Source organism: Schistocerca serialis, chromosome 4 (assembly GCF_023864345.2).
Source record: "Schistocerca serialis cubense isolate TAMUIC-IGC-003099 chromosome 4, iqSchSeri2.2, whole genome shotgun sequence".
Taxonomy (NCBI): domain Eukaryota; kingdom Metazoa; phylum Arthropoda; class Insecta; order Orthoptera; family Acrididae; genus Schistocerca; species Schistocerca serialis.
In genome coordinates this window covers 224,284,066-224,308,310 of record NC_064641.1, presented here as the reverse complement: position 1 = coordinate 224,308,310, position 24,245 = coordinate 224,284,066, and the positions used below count along the sequence as shown (strand labels likewise).

Below are 24,245 nucleotides of genomic sequence, written 5' to 3'. Positions count from 1 at the left end.
CCATTTCTGCAGATCTGTCATCTAGGAAATGTTAGATTTAAATGCTGTGTCAGTTGATGACTAGACTGTGCAGGGACTTCAACATGCTGGTAGAACACGCCCATCCTTAGAACCAAGTGAACCTCTTCCAGTAATACTGGAAGCTCATTTTCAAGAAAGTCATGTGATTGGTCCCTGTAAGACAATGTAGTGGACACAGCAAGCTGGAAGGTTGCATTAAGAAAATCTTTCACTGGGCGAGCAACATTGAGATGTTGCCTCCTATTGCGTGAAAGCGGTTGTTCCCAAACAGTAATGCTCTTCCAAAGTGGGAACAAAATCTGTACATGGAGGTCTTGTTAAAGTGCAGCCACTCTGAGGTCCAGCTTGGGCTCTAATTATCGTATGGCATCGAAACTTGGTAGATATTGTAATGTGTTAATGCAGAACTGGTGTACGCTGAAAAAGTCTGTTGAAACAGTAAATTAGTTCCAATTCTGACCACCTGGTGCAAATCTGGCATGTGAATGCAAGAAAGACATAGAAATGTTTCCATGTGTAATGTGTCAGGAACAGGATATGGGCAGAAAAGCCCAAACAAGTGAGAAAGCCATAGTGTTGATTCTATTATTAACTGCCACTTAACAAAATTTGATGTTGTTGAGATGCAGCATTTGTAAAATGATGTGATCAATAGTTGCTCGCAGCAATTCAGGCAGAATCTGAACAACATTCTTTCAGATAAAGCAGAGCCCAAGCATGTCCCTGGTAAATGTGTTCTTTTAGACATCCTCAGAGCCAACATCATATGGTCTCAGACCAAATAATCTTTTAGGCCATGCATCTAGAAAACCTCTGAATGTAACACATTCCTGGAAGATTGCATTAAGAAAATCTTTTACTGGACGAGCAATATTGAGGTGTTGCCTCATGTTGCGCGAAAGCAGTTGTTTCCACACAGTAGTGCTCTTCCAAAGTGGGACCACAATCTGTACACAGAGGTTTTGATAATATGCATATGTCACAGTACACCTGACATGCCCTCTGGGTGTATTTTCTTCAAAGAAGAATGGCTCAAGAATAAAGGTGCTTGTGAAACAATACCACCCACACATAAATTGACTGCAGTAGCTCTTCATACACAACACATGGTTTAACAGTACCCCACATGCAGCAGTTCCGTGTATTCGCTGCACCCTTTAGTATAAAATATGCCTCATCACTCCATAGAATATTGCCTGGTCACATGTTATAGTCGGTCAATAGCAGAAATGGAAGAACAAATCCAGAACTTTCATACCGATTGTAAGGAATCAGTTGCTGCGCTGTCTGGACCTTTTACACATACCACTGTAAAATAGACTGCAAAACTTTCTGTACTGTTGACCACGGGATGGACAATTCTCGTGGCACTATAGTCTGATTTAAAGTAGTTGTCACTTGACGTTTGCGCTGTGAAGTTGTGGCGTTGTCACGTCAAGCACTAGCTGGAGGCGGCTGCCTCAGCGCATCGCTACCCCCGGTGATAGAAAATCGTTTGAAAGCCTGTATCTTCTACAAAAAGTAAGTAAAAAAATTTCAAGCCCACATGTGATGTATATCTCCACAATGTCTCTCAATCTGTCAAATATCTATTCTTAATTTTAATTAGGACAAGAGTTATGTTAATTTGTTTGAAACCATTTAAATTCTCGATTTCGCAAACAGCTAACTTATCATGTCATTACTGAAAAACTATTGGTGTCACAGCAAAATATTTTTTTCCATTCATTACCAAAATAATGCACTCGGCAAAGAATCCTTAAAAGTTTTCGTAGTGCATCACGTTTCCTGTATATAAATTTCTGAAAACAGCATTTTTAAGCAACCCTATCAGTACTGAACTCGAAACAAGTATGACGTTTAAAATCTCTGTCTCCTATAAATATTATGTAAATATTTTGAAATTTACGTACAGTATCGGTCTCAGTGGTATCTGCAAGCGAATTAAATATCTTTTCTTAATTTTAATTAGGGCCGTTGTTACATTAACTATTGAAGTGTGAGAAATTTTCGCATCCGGAAAAGTTTTCTTCTTTAGATTGCAAATCTCGAAAACTATTACACACATTGAATAACATCTTGGTGTATATACAAATTGAAATAGAATTAAAATTCAGTCTAACTTACCGTAAGGAGATGACGAGAGCTGGCCAAACAGTATTTCTTAGTCTCACAACAAAAATAAGAATTAATCGAAATAAATTCACAAACACAATATTTAATGGCAGTAAGTACACTACACACTAATCAAACAATGCGAAAACACTGCTTAATTCAGAGTCAGAGTCAGTGGAACTATCCGTCTCGCTGCTCGTATTGACAGATATAATTAAGTCTTCGACACTTTGTTGTAAGATACCTTCATTGTTCCATGCGTCCTGTATCACTCCTTTCACGTGATGCGCTACCTTCTGCCAGTCTTCCGAGGTCACAATTTCAACTCCCTCTTTCAAAAGGCGTTCCACTTCAGTTAATGTGAATTTCTCATTTTCTGCAGCAATATGCCGTTTAACCTGAGCCCAAATCAGCTCTATTGCGTTGAAATGGCAATGGTAAGGAGGCAATCCGAGCACTTTATGCCCCTATTTTTTGGCTACTTCATCCACAATGTAAATCAGGTTCTTTGGCTTGTGTTGCGATACAAGTTCTAATAATTCTGCCCTTGTAAAATTACTGTCGAACTGCACCTTATGTTTCTGTAACCAGCTAACAATGTCGTTATTCCTCGCTGCCTTTGTGGGTGCTTTGTCTTGTATTACTCAATGATAAGGAGCGTTATCCATAACAATGATAGAGTTTTTTGTTAAGTTCTGGAGCACACAGTCTTCAAACCATTTCACAAAAGTATTGTGGTTCATCTCTTCGTGGTAGTCAGAGGTCTTATTTGAACTGAATAGCAGCAGACAATTTGCAATGAAACCTTTTGAATTTCCGGCATGTGCTACAATTATCCTTTTTCCTCTGCCGATCGGAGCTGCCATACTTCCGCTGATGGTACCGTCTGTCCAGCCTTTTTTTAAACTGTGTTCTGCATTCACCCATGTTTCATCAAGCCAAACGATATCATCAAAATTTGTCCCCACTAATTCTCTAAGAAAGCGGCATCGCCAGACTGCAATATCTTGGCGTTCCATTAGTAACTTTCTGCCAGAGATGGATTAATAGCGGAATCCTATTTTCACGACTCGTAACAAAGACGATTTACTACCCTGAAACAGGTCAGCCACTGTGAGGGTAGCATGTAGTTTTTTGAGTGTTGGATACTCCTTCCTCGAATAAAATGCGTATATTTGGCGACGAATGCCATCTTCCTGAAAAGAGTCAAGTTTTGTGACCCTTTTCTCTAGTCGCCTCTTTTTCCCAGGTGTATCCAATTTAGATGATTCACTTGAGCCTTCTTTCGTGAATTTCTCCTTGCAGATTCTTATTACTGATCGTTCGCTAACTTGCAGAGCAGCTGCAGTTCGCTCCACCACCTCATCCAAAGGAACGAGAGGCCCTCCTGCATCCCCCTCTCTCTCAAAATACTCCCTTAAGGAACACACGTATTCACGCGCCTGATTGCGTATAACGACCCCATGTCCGCCACTTTTTGGAGCTTTCAGAGGAGTGTGCAGCCTCGGCCTCCCTCTCTTGCGACTGCTTTCATCAGACATCGTAAACACGCGAAGCTACTCAAATCTCTCACCCGCTCGTCTACAACGGCTCGCTGAGGACTGGCTGGCACAATGCCGTAGTCAGCTCAGCAGAGTGAAGTGGCAACGCAGTGGCAGCTGACAGCGCCGGCTGCCATTGATTTATTGGTGGCGGGAGCCCTGCAGCCCGTTGCCTGTCAAGTGACAACTACTTTAAATCAGACTATAATGAGCAGCAGGACTATCCAAGGCAGGTGGTGCATTGCCAATTACCCCAGCAACAACCTAGCCAATAATTTGTCGGGATAGGACACATTCCTCTTTCAGGTGCTACATAAGCTCACCCGTCTTTCTGAATTTCATTACCATCTCCCTTAAATCATTTAATGACATCAGATCTCTCCTCAAATCTTTGTCGGCAATACTCTCTCAGTGCAGCACTGTAATTGCTGCTGTTCACATAAGACAGTTTCACTGATAGCACGAGGTCTCTCTTCTCAGTAACCGTATTGTTCACTCACGTTATGGCGTGCGAAATGAGAATGTGGATCTCATACAGTCATGGCCACAAATGGGACAAATTTTGTTTTCCAGCATATATTGGTTATGTGTTAATGCATTAGCATATCTACAAAGTTTCACTGCCATACAATAATTGCAGTCCACACTTGATCTCTGTGAATAGCTGCACTTCACTGATAAACACCTAGTATTAAAAGTGGATCAAACAAGATCATTGGATGCTCTAATGGACCCCCCCAGCCTCAGGAGCAGTAATGGCAGAACATCTGAGGAGAAAGCATAATTAATGTAAATTTCCTGATAATGCTGTAGTATTTGGTGCAGAGTTCAACTTCCCACCTATAAATTGGGAAATTTAAGTGATTAGGGCAGGACAGGGAATCTTGTGAAATTGTTTGAAATGCCTTGTCTAAAAATTTCCTTGATCAGTTAGGGAACTAATTCGTGAAGGTAACATTTTATACCTGCTCCTGACAAACAGACCTGAACTTTTCTGTGTAGTTGTCGTAGAACAGGAAATCATTGAATACAGCAGTAAACAGCAAGAGCAACAAAAAACAATTTCAGATTACTTGAGTGGTCAGCATGAAAATATCTCCAGCACTAACAGTGTTGAGTGTCAATGGATAAAGTTAAAGAGCATTGTACTATATGCTTTAGACAGGTATGTTCCAAGAAAAGTTGTGAGGGATGGACAAGACCTGCCCTGATTCCCCCATGTTAGAAAGCTGCTCAGAGCTTTACTGAAAATTTAAATGTAGCTGAAGTCTCACAGAGAAGCAAATGTGAAGAATGAAGCGAAAATTTACATAAGGAGAGCCATGTGTGCAGCAAATTAGAAAGTGAAATTCTTTCTAGCTGCTTGACACAAAATCGTAAGAAGTTTTGGTCATATGATAAATTGATAGAAGCCATCTGTCCAGACTGCTGTGACCATAATGGCTTTGAAACAAAGGATGACACAGAAAAGGCCAAAATACTGAATGCCTTTTACCAAATCACAGAGGATGTTGGCACTGTAGTGCCTCCTGTATTCACCACACAAATGACAAAATGGCTGATGATAATGAAATAAGTGAGCATGCGATACAAAATCAGCTGAAATCCCTCAACATGAAAAGGCCACTGGATGTGATGGGGTACCAGTATGGTTCTGCTCAAAGCATGTAAAAGAACTTGCCCAACTTCTAATGGCAGTGTACACTAGGTCTTTGGAGGAGCAAAGTGTTCCTAAAACTATAAGCCTATATTTCTGATGTTGGTCAGTTGTAGACATGTTTTATCTTTGTGTGTTATGACATTTCCGGCGACCGAAAATCTGTTCTGTAGGAATCAACAAGGGTTCTGAAAACGATGATCTTGTGAAACACAGCTCGCTCTGTACATTCATGAGACCCAGAAGGTGGTAGATACTGACACTGGGATAGATGCCATGTTTAGCTTCATGTGTCACAATTGATGTTTTTGGTACTGGTGTAATTTTGCATAATTTAAATCAATGATGCTGTGCTCTTTGACTTACATAAGGCCAGTCAATACAGTTCCACACTGCCACCTAATGAACAAAAGAAGTGAATACAGAATATCAGACCAACTGTGTGATTGAATTGAAAGGTTTCTAGCAAATGGAATATAGAGTGTCGTTCTCAGTGGAGAGAATTCTTCACATGCAAAAGTGGCTTTGGGTATGAATATTACGGGTCCATTATTTTCCTAGAGGTAACTTCCACCATATTCTTGTATGTGGAACACCAATACATGTAGAAATCCTGCATGGACTTGTCGAAGGACCACATGCTACCAACTTAATAATGTCTGCTGGTTCATGCATGTTGCACCCTTGTCACACAATTTAGTCAAAATGCAGATAAACACTCTTGAATCTTGTACCCTGCGGTTAGCAAATCATCTACCGTATTCTCTTCAAGCAGTAGCAGAAGCAGCATTTCCATTCAAAATCTGTACTCGAATACCGCATTGGGATTATCAGCATTTGTAAATAGATGCAGCATGCTTAAACAATACAGTAGTATCACACAACAAATCACACTCTCAGTTGAAAAATTTAGTTATGGAAACTCAAGCACAACTTTGAATTATAAATATTAATTGTCTATGTTCTATTGAAAGTTTCGGTGTTTTATTTTATTTCAAATTAACTTGAAGTATTGTTATTTGATTATGTATTACAGGAGACTGATTTAGTCTACTTTTTTGCAGGATCACATCTGTCACCTGGAAGGTGTAGAGAATGTTGGTGATACTTTCTTGTACTGTGCTGGATCTCCATTAGCAGATGATGTTACAGTGTCTGCACTGCCATCCCTCGAATTAGATTTCACTGTTAGCTTAAAAGGAGGAAAGGTCCATGGATCCTTAGCTCGAGCAGGGAAGGTTAAGGGTCAGACGCCAAAGGTAAGGCTTGAATCACTGAAATAAGTATTGCATGTCTGCCTCAAAACAGCTACATGTAGTTTCTCCTTATGTACAGTATGCTTTAGTAATGTGTAGTTAATCATTTTGCATAGTCTCTTAATGTTAAACATTTTTCTTCAGCTGCTGTAATTGGTGTTACTGTTCTACCATCAACCCTACATAACTTTATACGGAGTATTTGATACTGCTTTTTGTACTTCTTTACTGCGACATTTTACACTTTGCTCTTTGGTTGGTAGTTTTTGAACAGAGCAGTGATACTTTCGTACAAACTCATAATTTAAAAGCATTGTTACCAAGTTATGCTTAAAATATTTTTACTCTCACCTGAGTGAACGGTTTGTTCAGTTACAATTTATTAGGTTTTAGTTTCCAGTACGTTGTAATAGGAAACTGACAGCAAAGGAAAATTGTAGTGTAGTTTCATGGTAGGGAACAACAATGAGCAATAAGCAGAGAATCTATACACAATAAAAATAAAGATTAATATTAACAATATTTGCTGTAATATGAGCTTTTACATACCAGTTATGAGAGTTCCAAGTATCAGAAGTTTCTCAAGAGCATTGACAGAAAGCTAAGAACTAGGAAGACTTACAACACCTGGATTAGGACACGCAATATTGTCCATTTCATAATGATTACCCCAAGCTTTGAGCTCATATTATTGTTATATTGCATGACAAACATTGATGTGTTGTACGTTGTTGGAATTGTGGAAATGTATGGTTGTTTTTGGTGTATGAATATTATATTTTAGTTGAACAGAGAGGGGGGGGGGGGGTGTACATGATGATATTTAAGAGAAAGTGTACTTATCAAGCTTTTTTGCTGACTGTAAACTTTGAAGAGTCACAGAAGCAAGACCATAATTATGTTAATTGTTTCCTTTCCTTGGTTTAAAGATAGACCCATTCTCCATTTGAAGGTTGATTTTTGTTCGTTTCCAATTAGTCCTTGACTGCCAAAACTTGTGTAACACTGATACTTATGAACAGCATGGAAAGTGTAAACACCAGCTCTGTTGTTGTCTTTTACATCTGTAATATTTTTATGAATGTAACTCTGCTTAAAACACTAATAGCATGTGTTTAATTTATTCGCTTTTGTGTCCTTATGTGCCGTGTGCTCATGTATGCTGTATGATTATCTCAGAGAAAGTCTTCAGGAATGGTATGGCTGGAAAGAAAGAATTTGAACAATGTCCAGGCCGAGAAAAAGATTATATTGTGCCACATTTGGTGCGAAGATGGGTTTATGCAAAACACCGGTTTACGTCGTGTTGGGCAAAAAGGAGGTGCACATTATCATTCTGAGATGAATGCTAAACACTATGAAAATTGAAGATTGGTTTAGGTACAGACTCAAAAACTGCAGAACAAATCTCCAGTTGTTATAGATCAGGCTCCATACCACACAATGCTAAATCAGTATCACAAATCCAATCTGTGAAACAGAGGAAGACTTCTATTACTAAACAGATGAAAAGCAATAGCGTAGAGCCTCTGTCTGTATCATCAGATGAGGAATTAACAAAATTAGGCCTAATGGAGCATGTGCAACTGCACTTCAGGTCACAAGAATACCTTGTGGAAAGTACATACTTAGTGGACAAGGAAATTAAACTACTGTGGTTGCCACTGGCATTCTGCAAATTCAGTGCCATTGGACTTATTTGGGTCTTTGTCAAGAACAAGGTAACAAAGTAGAACAGGAATTGTAAGATAAATGATACTTTGCAGTTGTGTTGCTCCACACTGGTAAAAGTCCCCCAAAGAGAGAGAGAGAGAGTGTGTGTGTGTGTGTGTGTGTGTGTGTTGGGGGGAGGGGGGTGTATACAAAAGTGGAGTTCAGTGGAAATCCACATGAAATAATTTGGTGAACTGAAATGAGGGTGAGAAAAGACAAGGAGACTGAACAAGGAGGACTAAAATGCTAGAGATGCAAATGTAGGTGATTTTAAGGAAATGAAACTAAAAATTTGAATAATGATGTAACATAATTTTATGCAAATGTAGAGTAATAACTGCCAATTACAAGAAGGCAAAATTGCTGTCCAGTACTTACTTTTAGGTGGTGAAATTCCTAGTACTGCCAATAAACAGTATGTGCTGTGTCGGTCAGTGGGTTTCTCTCAGCTGAGAGTCTGAGTAATGTGTCCTGCCTTTCCAACCTCCCCCAAGAAATCCTTTATCCTTTCCCAAAGGAGGAGTGCATGAGCTCCAAAAGCAAGGATTATCTTTATCCACAATCACTAGTATTACGAATGTAAGAACTGGTTAGTGGTCTCCTTGTAATTATCAGTTAAGTTTTTCCAGTAATACTGATACGAGCCACCCCCATCTCCCCTGCCCCCAATGAACCACGGACCTTGCCGAGGTGTGATGGCTTGTGCACCTCAACGATACAGGTAGCTGTACTGTAGGTGCTACCACAATGGAGGGGTATCTGTGGAGAGATCAGACAAAATGCGATTTCTGGAGAGGGACGGCAGCCTTTTTAGTAGTTTCAGGGACAGCCATGTGAATTATTGACTCATCTGTTCTTGAACGTAGCCATTCTGTGCTAGTACTTGCAAACAACTGAAAGCAAGGGGAAGTAGACGAAGGTGAAATGGAGGATATGATACTGCGAGAAGAATTTGATTGAACATTGAGAGACCTAAGTTGAAACAAGGCCTTCAGAGTGGACAACATTCTCCCAGAACTACTGATACCCATGACAGAACTATTCCACGTGATGTGCTAGGTGTATGAGATGGTGAAATGTGCTAAGACTTCAATTACAAAGAAGATGGTTGTGAATAATACTGAACCATCAGTTCAGTAAATCGTGGCTGAAGTGCACTAACACGAATTACTTGCAGAAGAATGAAAAAACTGGTGGAAGCCAACCTCGGGGAAGAACAGATAGGGTTCCGGAGGGACGTGGGAATGCGCAAAGAAATACAAATGCTACAACTTATCTTTGAAGATAGATTGAAGAAAGGCAAATCTACATTTATAACAGCAGAAAATTTGGAGAAAGCTTTTGACAGTGTTGTCAGGACTACACTCTTTGAAATTTTGAAGATTGCAAGGATAAAATACAGAGCATAAAAGGTTTTATACCACCAGATGGCAGTTATTACAGTGGGGGGGGGGAATGAAAGGGAGTGAATGGTTGAGAAGGGAGTGATGTCAGTGTTGTAGCCTATCCCAAATGATGTTCAGCATGTACATTGAGCAAGCAGTAAAGCAAACCAAAGAAAAATGACACACTAAAAGTATTAGACTAGTTTTGCTATTTGGGCAATAAAATAACTGATGATAACCGAAGTAGAGAAGATATAAACTATAGACTGGCAACTGCAAGAAAAAGAGAACCTGTAGAAGGAAATTTGTTAGCATCGAATATAGATTTAAGTGTTGGGAAGTATTTTCTGAAGGTGTTTGTCTAGAATGTAGCCTTGTACGGAAGTGAATTGTGTTCAATAAGCAGTTCAGACAAGATGAGAATAGAATATTTCGAAATATGGTGCTACAGAACAATGCTGAAGATTAGATGGATAGATCGTGTACCCAATGAAGAGACACTGAATAGAATTGGAGAGAACATAACGTGTGACATAACTTGACTAAAAGAAAGGAATTGGTTGATAGGTCACATTCTAAGACATGAGGGAATCCTCAATTTAATATTAGAGGGAAGCATGAGGGGGAGGGGGAGTAAAAATAGTGTATGGAGACAGAGATGAATACAGTAAGCATGTTGAAATGGGTGTAGCTTGCAGTAGTAATTCAGAGGTAAAGAGGCTTGCACGGAACAGATAGCATGAAGAGCTGCAGCCAGCATTCGGACTGAAGATCACCACCACAACAGGAAAGACATTTTTTGTAAAAATAAAAGGGCAGATAATGTGAAAATTTGGGTACAAGAAAGGGAGTGGTAAGGTGTGAAAGGATCATTGTTTTATTAACATGCTGAGTGTAGTAGTGAAACAACAAAGCAGAAGCAGGGTTACAATATAGTTTTAGGTGAAGGTGAAATATCATAGAACTGCAGAAGCTGGCAGTAGGCTGCAGTGAGAGAGAGGTGAGAAGGAATGTAAAGTACATACCATAGAATCCCAGTGCTCTGCAGTGTGTGAAACATCTTGGATAGCAATAATGCCCTACATGTTCTGACCCAGGAATTCTGAAATCATTTGTGCTGCTCTTCATTGCACTAATTCCCTCATATTTCCCCAACATCTGCCTCAGCATCATGTCATTACATATGTTTTGTAATTTAACTCTCCCCTCTCCAGTCCCCCTTTTTTTGTTATTTTTATTTCTGGAATATGAATTAATTTTCTTAGTTTTTTATAGTGCCTTGATACAAGTATGCAAGGAGAGTACTATAACCTAATGACTATATTGATTTAGCTTCTCCCATACTTTTCTGTCAATTTTCATGAAAAAGTTTCATGGTTTTAGAATTCATGGCTTTGGGGATTGAACAAGAATTAGTCTTGATTATACCGTGATCTGATACATGCTAGATGTGTGTTTCATATTAAGTTGAGGCCTCCACTCTTGATTTGGACCTGATTAACCATTGTGGTGTTCATTTAGCCACTGGTGCCTCTCACGCTAGCCCTGTCTATAGTCTTCTGGTTGATGCTGGGATCCCTCCATTTTCAATTAGGTGGCTTACCATTCCTATTGTTTTCTTTTTGCGGCTTTGGGCTGTTGCCCTCCCACTGGTGGGATTACTGGTTGGTCTCTGCCTCACTTCTCTCTGACATGATTTCGGTTTCCCCTCCATATCCTCCTTCGCACATTCTAGCCTGGCTACCCCCCCCTCCCCCCCCCCCCCCCCCCCCCCCCTGCTTAGTTCTTCAGCCATGGGTTTTGATGGCTTTTTTCTGGTGACTGAAAGCTTCCATCATTCCATTGGTGTTCCAGTGTTTGTTATGAACACTCTTATGGGAGTTCAGGATGCCACTGTTTTACACACTCATGGCTCTAAATTGTTGAAGATGTGGGTATGCCTTTACGTCTTCTGTTTGCACGGAACACCATCTCTTGCCTGCCATGTGTGGGGTGTTTACTGTGAAATTGATAGCCTTCTATCAGACCCTCTGTTTTATTAAAGAGTCCTCCCTCACCTGAGTTTTGTTATATAGACCCATCACCACCCATTTGTAGTTGTGGGGCTCCTCTGAAGGTGATCAGTTTTTTATTTTTTTTATTTTTAATTTTTTTTATTTTTAATTTTTTTTTTATTTTTAATTTTTTTTTATTTTTAATTTTTTTATTAATTTTTTTAACTATCCCTGGCCCTTCGCACTAAATATGCCCTCCCACTTTCCTTGTCTTGGGGTGTTAGCGGACGATCCTTGCATGGTTACGTCTGTTCTTGGTTTCTTTTGTGAAAGTGGTTTGTACTCTCAGGTGTAAGTCCTTGAATCTTCTGGAATTAGTCCCTTAGTGTAAGGTGTTGGATGGAGTCTTTAACCTTGCCTCCACACCACTCAAGTTCTCCCCACCATGACTCATCTGTTGTGCTGTTTTATTTTTCCTTTTGTGTCTTCTTCCCATGGTGTAGTCACCATTGTATCATGATTGTGGTGTGGTGTGTCGGGACAGGTCAGTGGCAATGCTGGTGCCCATCGCGCATAGGATTTCCTCTTTGCAAGTTGACTGGACTGTGCTGTTTGTGTTGTTCCTACCTTGCTTTCTGGCATCCTAGATCATGGGATCACTTATCTCTCCGTTTGACCCCCCCCCTCCCCCCCGAAGGGACTCACAGTTCTTTCACGAGTTCTTGTGTGGCGCACACATGGCCTCGAGGTATTGCAGCCAATTCTTCCTTTCCTGGCTGCATTTCCTATTTCCTTCATCTTGCCCTCCCTCTGTATCCTCGCTCCTTCCCCGTTGCCCCTCCTTCCCCTCTCTCGGTGTTCTGATTTATATTGACCTGGCTCGAAATTTGTTCATTCTGCCTGTTATTTCAACCTTTTCAGTATTTATATCCCTGCTCGACATTTGACCTTCACTTCTAAATTTTCTGTTTTTAATATGAGCCATATGGGGAAGAACTCCCTCCGTAGCTTCTACAGTGTGGATTCCTCTCCCCCCCCTTCCTTCCCCTCTCCCTTCCCTGCTGTAGCCCACTTCCACTCTGCTAGGTCACCAGCATGTGTAGCCAGTGAGTGTGGTGGGACCGTTATGTACCCATCTGGCTAAGCCGCCTGACAACACAGGAATCACTCTAGTGATACCTGAGCTGTTCCCTCCCTATGTATGACAATGAGTGGTTGCTTGTCTTCTTGGAGCATCGGAACTCGTAGTAACGACCGCCTGGCACTTGCTGTGGTGCCCCTGGTCTCAGTGGATGGCAACAGGGCAGATGCTTGGCGCATGAAGAGTATCAGGCTGCAAAAATCTGGCCATTCTCAAACAGCAGTCTCTTCGAATGGTGAAGGATCATTGAATGCTGCTTCGTATGACCCGGCAGCCTTCCCTTCCTTGGCTACACCATGGGAAGAGGGATAGGCTTGCCGTCTTGGGATGAAACACTTTCCCCGCTACCTCATCTGTAGTAGGACGGATTTGGGACACATTCACTGCCACAAAGACAGTGTTTTTTGTGGAGAATATCAAGGAAAATAAGGTGCGGTCGGTCTCCCTGTTGATCAAAGCCTCTTCTGCCACCCAGTCTGCAGCTCTTCGTGCTTGTGATTGTCTTGGCAATATCTTAGTGACTTTACTCCTCACCATTCTCTGAATATGATCCAAGCAGTCATTTTTCATAGGGACTTCGTCCTGCAAAGTGATAAGTAACACTGGACTAATCTGGAGCAATGCAGGATTCATTTTGTTCGACGTGTGCAGAAGGGTCGCAGTGACAACTGCCTTCAGTCTGGCTTTCGAGGGGGATACCCTCCCAGACAAGGTCAAGATTGTGTGCTGCAGGAGTCACGCGAAGCCGTTCATACCACCATCCATGAGGTGCTTTTGATGCTTTCGTTTTGGGCATAAATCTTCCCACTGTATGGTGGACCCTTTGTTTGATGACTGTGGACACCCACGCCATGAGGGAAGCCCCCTGTATTCAGCCACCTGTGTGTGTCAGTTGTCATGACCACCACTCCCCTTGCTCACCGGATTGCCCGGCTTAGAAGAGAGAAAAGAAGATCCAAGATTACAAGTCCCTGGATCGTCTGTCTTATGCTGAGGCTCGCCAAAAGTATGGGAGGCTCCATCCAGTGTCACCATCTGTAACTTTTGCCTCTGTTACATCCTTTCCCCCCTCCTCCCTCTTCCTTATCCCAGCCCCATCCCCCTCCCCCTGTCCGGCAGTTCCCATGGCCGCTCGTCCGCTCCCACTCCCCAGCCAAAGAAGTGCCCCCTTTCTTTCTGCCGGCGTCTCTCAGGCCGGAAGACTCCTACCACCCCTCAGCCATGAGACGAACCATCTGCGCACCCCCAAGGTCGCCCGCTCTCTTCCAGGGTCATGCAAACTGTGGCAAGGTGCCTCAGGCAGCATAGCTATCTTGCATGCCACCATGGGAGAGTGCCACTTCAACGGGTAGGGGTCTCCTAATTGACCAACTTATTATGGATCTCGATTTGTGTCTCCTCAATGATGGTTCACCTACCCACTTCAGAGCTGCTCATGGCATCTTTAGTGCTATCGATCTCATAATGTCCTCCCTTGTGGCTTCGCTGCATTGGTCATCCCATGATGACCTTTGTGACAGTGACCACTTTCGGGTGATTCTATCACCCCCCCCCCCCCCCCTCCCCGCACTGCCTCCAGGCAGACAGGCCCCACATTGAGCATTCCACAGGGCCAATTGGCCTGTCTGCTGTGCACTTAAACACGTCCCTCTCGATTTGCACTGATGCGGTCCTGCAACCTGTGTCTGCCATGATTCTTCATGTTGCTGGCACTGCTGTTCCCGTATCCACAGGTCCCCCTTGTCGTCGACCAGTACCATGGGGCCGGCAGGCGCTGCAGCGATTTAAATGATACCCTTCACAGACCAATCTCCTCACTTTTAAGTGTCTCCATACTAAGGCTGATTACCTTACTAACTACCGGCACCATGTAGCGGTCTTCTTTGACCTACATAAGGCACACAACATGGCTTGCCACCGTAACATTTTAGTTATCCTCCATGGCTGGGTCTTTCGTGGTCCCCTTCCAATTTTTATCTGTGAGTTTTTATCTCACCAGCTCTTCTGGGTTCAAGTTGGCACTTTACTCAGTGCTCCTTGGATTCAGAAGAATGGTATCACACAGAGTTCTGTGCTAAGTGTCACACTCTTCCTCATAGCCATTGATGGGGCTTGTAACCTCTGTTGGATCTGTGGTTACCCCGGCAAATTATGTCAACAGATTTTTGTATCTGGTGCAGCTCCCACTTGGTAGCCTATGCTGAGTGCCGGCTCAAAGGAACCGTCTGACGGGCCTCTGCGTGGGCCACTTCCCATGGCTTCCAGTTTTCTCCTGCTGAAATGCGAGTTACGCATTTTTGTCATCGACCCACAGTACAACCCAATCTCTAAATTTGTTTAGGCGACCAACTCCTCATTGTAGCACAGTCCTGTTTCTTGGGCCTTATTTTTGATAAAAAGCTGACATGGCTGCCCCATATTCGCCACCTAAAGACTACATGCATGTGGAAGCTTAATGCTGTCTGCGTCATGGCCCTTGTCCATCTTTACTATGCTCTGGTCTTGTCCAGACTAGATTATGGTAGTCAGGTTTGTGGCTCAGTGGCTCCTTTCACTTCGCAACTGCTTGACCCTGTTCACCATTGTGGGTATGTCTGGCTGTTGGTGCCTTTTGCACTAATCCTGTTGAGTCTCCTCACAGAAGTGGGGATTCCCCCTCTACAAATACGACAGAACCAACTCCTGGTTTCTTACGCAATCTACATTCACCAGTTACCTGACCATCCCGTGTACCGTGACCTCTTTGCCAATGAGGGATGTCTCCCTCCTGAGACCTGCCCACAAGTGGGATTGCTGGATGGCATGCGTCTCACTGCCATCTGTCGGGATCTCCATCTCCACTCACTAGAATGCACCCTGTGTCTTTCCTCCCATATCCCCCCTTGGATGGTGCCTAGACCATGGATTAGGACTGATCTATTCCAGGGTCCTAAGACCTCCGTTGCCCCTATGGTTTTCCAAAATCTTGTACATGCCATCCTTGCAGAGTTCCAGGGTGCCACCATCTTCTACACTGATGGTTCTAAGACAATCAATAAGGTGGGACACGCTTTCAAGTCTCCTACTGACTCAGAACACTATTTATTGCCGGGATCACACAGTCTGCTCACGGTAGAGCTCCTCGCCATCCACAGAGCCCTCCATTTTGTTTCTCAGGCCTCCCTCCACATTATTTTAATTTGTTCACACTCAATGAGCAGCCTGCAGGCTATTGACCGATGTTACTCTCGTCACCCTTAGGTGTCTGCTGTCCATGACCACCTCTCTGCTCTTGGCCGTGGTGCCTGCTCAGTTGTCTTTCTCTGGGTTCCAAGTCATGTGGGCATCCCAGGGATGAACTGGCTGGCTGACTGGCTAGAGAAGCAGATACTTACCCCCTTTTCCTTACATGATTTCACCTGCGGATATGTGGATCTACGTCAAATCCCTCTTTATCCAAAAATGGAATGACATCTGGTGTCATAGTCTGTGGCAGACACCGGTGTCATAGTAATAAACTCCACACAATCAAGGAGTCTACTGCAGTTTGGCTCTCTTCCTTCCGCTCCTCGTGGAAAGATTCCACTGTTTTATGCTAAGTATAGTCTTTCTGATTCTTTAAATTTAATATTAGCAGACAATTCATGGATGGTTGAACTGGTCCTCAGTTTACTCCGTGAAAATGGGTTTTTATTTCCAGGTACAAGGTTTTACTGTACTCTTGGAGAAAGGGCAGGGTGGTTGTGGTTGGGACCTCTCTCCATGTCTTCTTGGTCTGGGACCGCATGACCACTCTTCCATGCTAAGACTGCCCTTTTGTTCCAGATCTTTGATTGGGTCCTACCTTTTATGCCTCTAACTGTGTGTGTTTTAACTTTATTATTTTATAATTTGACTCCCCTGACTTGATCCTCTTTCTTCTGTGACTAACTTCGGAATCGCACGACTGATGACCTCGCTGTTCGGTCCCATAAACCCTCTCAACTAATCAGTCAGTCAGTCAATTTGATCCACTCCCCTAAATCAACCAACTATCCACTCTTGGTTCAACTGTTTGACTCATAATTGGGCAATTGATGCAAACTTAGTGTACTTAAATTCAGCAATTGAGGGATTAAGTAAGTGAATTTTTGTTTCAGGTAGAGAAGCAAGAAAAGAAAAAGAAGAAGACTGGCCGAGCCAAAAGAAGAATCCAATATAATCGTCGATTTGTCAATATTGTACAGACATTTGGTCGTAGAAAGGGACCTAATTCTAACTCTTAAATTTCTAGAATGGGAAGTGCAATTTGATTTTCATGTAAAAATGCTTGGATTGATGATAATCTTAAATGTGGGGAGTTCCGTTACCAAACATTGCCATCTTGTGATGTACAGATTTTTGTGTATCAATAAACAAATTATTTGATGTTAAATGGCTTTGGAAATTTACTTCTGCATTTCCTCTCCCCATTCTTCGTAATTGTCATCAGTGCTCATGGCCTGCTACATTCATATAAGGCATCTTACAATATGTTGCAGAAGGTATGTACTCATCATTTGCCTTCCTTTGAGTTATTTTCTTTGCAATATGTGGAATGAACCTAAGCTGTACAATGCGGGTCCTGCCAAAATTTCTCCTCACTTTCATTCTCAGTTTGTGTGTTGAAGGTACATACTGTACTCTTTTGTCTGTGCTTGAAAGACAGGATGATGGAGTTTTGAGAGTATACCTTTACCTGTTTTGCCTTGTAATGTATCTTGTGGGGAAACTTTCCTGCATTTCTGGGGTACACTTGTATTGAGAAAAAATATTAATTTCATAGCCCTTTTTCTGAATGAATTTTGTATCATGTCAGTTGTACTTTGCTGTGAATTGTGGTGTTGTATGTAAATTGAAGGTGGAGAGGGGAAGAAAGGAAAGGGGAGGAATTGCTGCCGTCAGCTGCATTAGGACATTACACAGAATCAGCGGTGATGAGTGAAAATGTGTACTGGATCAGGATTCAAACCTGCGATCTCCTACTTACTAAGCAGGTGCGATAACCACTGTGCCATCTGGGACACAGTGTTAATCGCAACTGCACAGCGTGTCTAGGCTCGCCTCACGGCCGATCCACACTACCATAATATGGTTGCAAATTCATCGACCTCCGTTATTGGGTGGAGAACTGTAGAGCCCCCCTAGACAGGTCAGGCGTGCACTACACACCGGAAGCAGCTACTAGGGTAGCAGAGTACGTGTGGCATGCACACGGGGGTTTTTTAGGTTAGAGGGACCCCCCCTTGGGCAAAACGATAAAATACCTGACGGCTTACCAGAGAGGACATTATCATCGTTGATAAAGAACGTCCGTCCTCAGAGACCAAAAACAGGAAAAGTTAACGTAATATTGGTAAACTGCAGGAGTATCCAGGGCAAGGTTCCTGAATTAGTATCTCTTATTGAAGGAAATAGTGTGCATATAGTATTAGGAACGGAAAGTTGGTTAAAACCGGAAGTGAACAGTAACGAAATCCTAGACACAGAATGGAATATATACCGCAAGGATAGGATAAACGCCAATGGTGGAGGAGTATTTATAGCAGTAAAGAATTCAATAATATCCAGTGAAGTTATTAGCGAATGCGAATGTGAAATAATCTGGGTTAAGTTAAGTATCAAAGGTGGGTCAGATATGATAGTCGGATGCTTCTATAGACCACCTGCATCAGCAACCGTAGTAGTTGAGCGCCTCAGAGAGAACCTGCAGAACGTCGTGAAGAAGTTTCGTGATCATACTATTGTAATAGGGGGAGACTTCAATCTACCAGGTATAGAATGGGATAGTCACACAATCAGAACTGGAGCCAGGGACAGAGACTCTTGTGACATTATCCTGACTGCCTTGTCCGAGAATTACTTCGAGCAGATAGTTAGAGAACCAACTCGTGAAGCTAACGTTTTAGACCTCATAGCAACAAATAGACCGGAACTTTTCGACTCCGTGAATGTAGAAGAGGGTATCAGTGATCATAAGTCAGTGGTTGCATCAATGACTACAAGTGTAATAAGAAATGCCAAGAAAGGAAGGAAAATATATTTGCTTAACAAGAGTGATAGGGCACAAATCGCAGAATATCTGAGTGACCACCATCAAACGTTCATTTCTGAGGAAGAGGATGTGGAACAAAAATGGAAAAAATTCAGAAACATCGTCCAGTACGCCTTAGATAAGTTCGTACCGACTAAGGTCCAAAGCGAGGGGAAAGATGCACCGTGGTATAACAATCATGTACGAAAGGTACTACGGAAACAAAGAAAGCTTCATCATAGGTTTAAGAGTAGTCGAATCATAGCTGATAAGGAAAAGCTGAACGAAGCGAAAAAGAGCGTAAAGAGAGCAATGAGAGAAGCATTCAACGAATTCGAACATAAAACATTGGCAAACAATCTAAACAAGAACCCTAAAAAGTTTTGGTCATATGTAAAATCGGTAAGCGGATCTAAATCCCCTATTCAGTCACTCGTTGACCACGATGGCACCGAAACAGAGGACGACCGAAGAAAGGCAGAAATACTGAATTCAGTGTTCCGAAACTGTTTCACTGCGGAAAATCGTAACACGGTCCTTGACTTCAGCCGTCGCACGGACGCCAAAATGGAAAATATTGAAATAAACGATATCGGAATTGAAAAACAACTGCTATCACTTAGTAGCGGAAAAGCATCCGGACCAGACGAGATACCCTTAAGATTCTACAGTGATTATGCTAAAGAACTTGCCCCCTTTCTATCAGCAATTTATCGTAGATCGCTGGAAGAACGTAAAGTACCTAGCGACTGGAAGAAAGCGCAGGTCGTTCCCATTTTCAAGAAGGGTCATAAATCAGATGCGAATAATTATAGGCCTATTTCGCTTACGTCAATCTGTTGTAGAATAATGGAACATGTTTTGTGTTCTCGTATTATGACGTTCTTAGATAATACAAATCTTCTTCATCATAACCAACATGGATTCCGCAAACAGAGATCATGTGAAACTCAGCTCGCCCTATTTGCCCAAGAAATTCACAGTGCCGTAGACACAGGCGAGCAGATTGATGCCGTATTCCTGGACTTCAGGAAGGCATTTGATACGGTTCCGCACTTACGTTTAGTGAAAAAAATACGAGCTTACGGAATATCGGACCAGGTTTGTGATTGGATTCAGGATTTCCTAGAAGAAAGAACACAACATGTCATTCTTAATGGTTCAAAATCTGCAGATGTAGAGGTAATTTCGGGAGTACCGCAGGGAAGCGTGATAGGACCTTTATTGTTTACAATATACATAAATGACTTAGTTGACAACATCGGTAGCTCCGTGAGGCTATTTGCAGATGACACGGTTGTCTACAAGAAAGTAGCAACATCAGAAGACTCGTACGTACTCCAGGAGGACCTGCAGAGGATTAATGCATGGTGCGACAGCTGGCAGCTTTCCCTAAACGTAGATAAATGTAATATAATGCGCATACATAAGGGCAGAAATCCATTCCAGTACGATTATGCCATAGGTGGTAAATCATTGGAAGCGGTAACGACCGTAAAATACTTAGGAGTTACTATCCGGAACGATCTGAAGTGGAATGATCACATAAAACAAATAGTGGGAAAAGCAGGCGCCAGGTTGAGATTAATAGGAAGAATTCTAAGAAAATGTGACTCATCGACGAAAGAAGTAGCTTACAAAACGCTTGTTCGTCCGATTCTTGAGTATTGCTCATCAGTATGGGACCCTTACCAGGTTGGATTAATAGAAGAGATAGACATGATCTAGCGAAAAGCAGCGCGATTCGTCATGGGGACATTTAGTCAGCGCGAGAGCGTTACGGAGATGCTGAACAAGCTCCAGTGGCGGACACTTCAAGAAAGGCGTTACGCAATACGGAGAGGTTTATTATCGAAATTACGAGAGAGCACATTCCGGGAAGAGATGGGCAACATATTACTACCGCCCACATATATCTCGCGTAATGATCACAACGAAAAGATCCAAGAAATTAGAGCACATACGGAGACTTACAAGCAGTCGTTCTTCCCACGCACAATTCGTGAATGGAACAGGGAAGGGGGGATCAGATAGTGGTACAATAAGTACCCTCCGCCACACACCGTAAGGTGGCTCGCGGAGTATAGATGTAGATGTAGATGTACCATCGAGCACCACCTATCTGCAGCCCCTGTCCATTTCCTCCATATTCGCTCATCCAAGACTCCCACAAGTGGTTGGACGTATTTGTGCATTTGAACTTCTAACAATACCACCACTTGCAAAGGAGATTAGAAATCAGATTAATAATGTTGCTCACACACCATATGTGTGCTTTATCGGGCAACAACAAAATTATTGACTGTGGATGGTATCGTCAGAATGGAAATAATGAGGTCACTGTAAAAAAAAAAGTCATTAATTTGGCACTTATCTTGAATGGATTCCCACGTAGGTTTCGTCGAAGTCATTATGGCTCATCTTGTTGATTCCACTTCTTAATGGTCACATCATCAAGAAAACAGTTTTGTATCAATCTTCATATATTTAATATCCACTTTAACCAAACACAAGACTTGACCATTCTTTTACTAAGCGAAATAACAACCTCTGCCAAAGTGAAACAAAGACTGCTCTGTGTACATTTGCACCAAAATGGTTACAAGTAAGTCAAAGATTATGACAGTCTCACAGAAATGAATAAACACAAGAACCATATCACTATAATATATCGATACATCGGAGTACCTATATATTAATAAAACCAAATGTGAATATTGTCACAAAAATATATCTGTCACTTCGCAGAAGAGTAGTACGATATTATTGGTATCGAGAATTGGGGTTGGAGTGCCGTAATGGTCATGTAAATAGAGAACCATTACAAACTGAAGGAGGTGGATTTATCGCCCAGCTGGGCCTATCAAATTATGTGAATGTGTGTCACTTCAGAATTCATTTTCATTGTTAGTACATTCATGTAAAATATACAGAGGCCTCTGTATATGTCTGCTTGCGTCTGTATATGTGTGGATGGATGTGTGGATGGATGTGTGTGTGTGTGTGTGTGTGTGTGTGTGTGTGTGTGTGTGTGTGTGTGTGTGTGTGTGCGCGCGAGTGTATACCCGTCCTTTTTTCCCCCTAAGGTAAGTCTTTCCGCTCCCGGGATTGGAATGACTCCTTACCCTCTCCCTTATAACCCAAATCCTTTCGTCTCTCCCTCTCCTTCCCTCTTTCCTGACGAAGCAACCGTTGGTTGCGAAAGCTAGAATTTTGTGTGTATGTTTGTGTGTCTATCAACGTGCCAGCGCTTTCGTTTGGTAAGTCACATCATCTTTGTTGTTAGAAATATTATTACTTATGTTTACATCAGATATGTAGAACAAACAATTACTTTCGTAGTTTTCTCATTACATTATTATGAAATTAGATTCATATAGCGGAAAAGCTGAGTCGCGGATCAGCACAGCAAAATGACTGTCGCAAACTTTCGGACAGCAAGGCCTTCATCAAAAACAGACCCCCCCACGCACATGTGCGACTCCAGTCTCTGGCAACTGAAGTCACACTGTGAGCAGCAGCACCTGTGATGGGAGTGGCAACTGAGTGGGGGTAAGGATGAGGCTGGGGCAGGGAGGGGTAGGGGTGGTGGACAGTGAAGTGCTGCTGGGGAGCATGCAGGGATGAGCTGGGGAGAGGGTGGGGCAGCTATGTGCAATTGGGAGGTTGGATGGAAGGCAGGGTAGAAGTGGGAGGAGGGGGGGGGGGGGGCAGTGGAAAAGGAGAGCTGGAATGGGAACAGAGGAGTGGGTGGGTGAGGACAATGGCTAACAAAGGTTGAGGCCTTAAGAAAAGCTGGTGTTAATGGGAAGTAACCATATTGCACAAGCTGTGAAGCAGTTATTGAAATGAAGGATGTCATGTTTGGCAGCATGCTCATTAACCGGATGGTCCACTTGTTTCTTGGCCACAGTTTGTAGGTGACCATTCATGTGGACAAACAGTTTGATGGTTGTCATGCCTACATAAAATGCAACACATTGGTTGCAGGTGCTGGTGGAAGGATGTATGGGACAGGTCTTGCATCTAGGTCTATTACAGGAACATAAGCCATGAGGTTAGGGGTTGAGAGCAGGGGTTGTGTAGGTATGGACGAGTATGTTGTGTAGGATCAGTGGGCGGTGGAGTACCACAGAGGGAGGGGTGAAAACGATAGTGGGCAGGACATTCCGCATTTCAGGGCACGACGAGAGAAAGTCGAAACCATGGCAGGGAAGGTAATTCAATTGCTCCAGCCCTGAGTGGTACTGAGTTACGAGGGGATGCGCCTCTGTGGCCAGATGGTGAGACTTTGGGAGGTGGTGGGAGACTGGAAAGACAAGGCAAGAGAGATTTGTTTTTGTACAAGATTGGGAGGATGATCACGGTCTGACGGCTTCAGTCAGACCCTGGGTATATTTCGAGAGGGACCGCTTGTCACTGCAAATGTGACAACCACGGGTGACTATGCTGTATGGAAGGAACTCCTTGGTATGGAAAAGGTGGCAGCTGTTGAAGTGGAGATATTGCTGGTGGTTAGTAGGTTTGACATGGACAGAGGTACTGATGTAGCCATCTTTGAGATGGAAGGAGGCTTGTTGGGTTGAGTAGGACAAGGTGAAGCAAATGGGGAGAAGCTGTTGAGGTTCTGGAGGAATGTGATCTGAACCAGGTGAGGGGTTTAGGATTCTGGGTGTTCAGGAAGGAGTCCTAGATGGCCCATGAATAGGTTGGCATAAGATTGTGCCACACAGTTGCTCATAGCCATACCCCGGATTTGTTTGTAGTTAGCGCCTTCAAAGGAGAGGTAACTGCAGTGAGGATACAGTTGGCCATGGCGACTAGGAACATAATAGTGGATAGCAGCTACATAAGGGTACACATCTCTCAGATTCCTAGTTTGCAGGCCTCCAAATATGGGTGATGTATCAACATAGTATGTCGTTGCCAGCTTGGCTGCACACCATAGCTTCTTCGAGAACCTGGGACCTCTGGTACATCATCCAAACTAACTACCAGCAATACCTGTTGTATCATAAAATACTCCCACATTAATTACTCGAAATAACTCTGATGCACTTACTTCAAGCCACACTAGATTACATATTGCCTGACAGACAAAGTGAAGCACTCAGAAGACATGCTTGGATGTCAATGTAACTTTTTTTCACCACACCCAACAGATATAAATTATTAGAGTTGCAATTCCCTATGACAGGTAGAATGCCCATGAGTGTGCATCAGTGTTCATGTTTATTGTCGTTACCAGGCACACAAGTCAAAGTTAATCAAGTTTATCTTAAAATTACCTCATAAAACAATGTTGCTACAGTACCTCATTGACTCATGTTTCCCCATAGACAAAAGAAATAGTGTCAGATGACTAAAAATTGCCTGGAGTGATTCTGGTAA

General features: G+C 42.7%; 1 protein-coding gene across 2 annotated transcripts in view; it reads left to right on the top strand.

The window, feature by feature from the left end:
- LOC126474140 (FAU ubiquitin-like and ribosomal protein S30) overlaps positions 1 to 17,216 on the top strand; it is a 28,729-nt gene extending 11,513 nt beyond the window's left edge. For both annotated transcript variants that reach the window (XM_050101585.1, XM_050101586.1), the window contains exons 3-4: positions 6,399 to 6,593; positions 16,942 to 17,216. In XM_050101585.1, coding sequence (XP_049957542.1) covers positions 6,399 to 6,593; positions 16,942 to 17,067 — 321 coding nt within the window. In that variant the 3' untranslated portion in view covers positions 17,068 to 17,216. The remainder of the gene's footprint in view (positions 1 to 6,398; positions 6,594 to 16,941) is intronic.
- Positions 17,217 to 24,245: the final 7,029 nt, after the last annotated feature.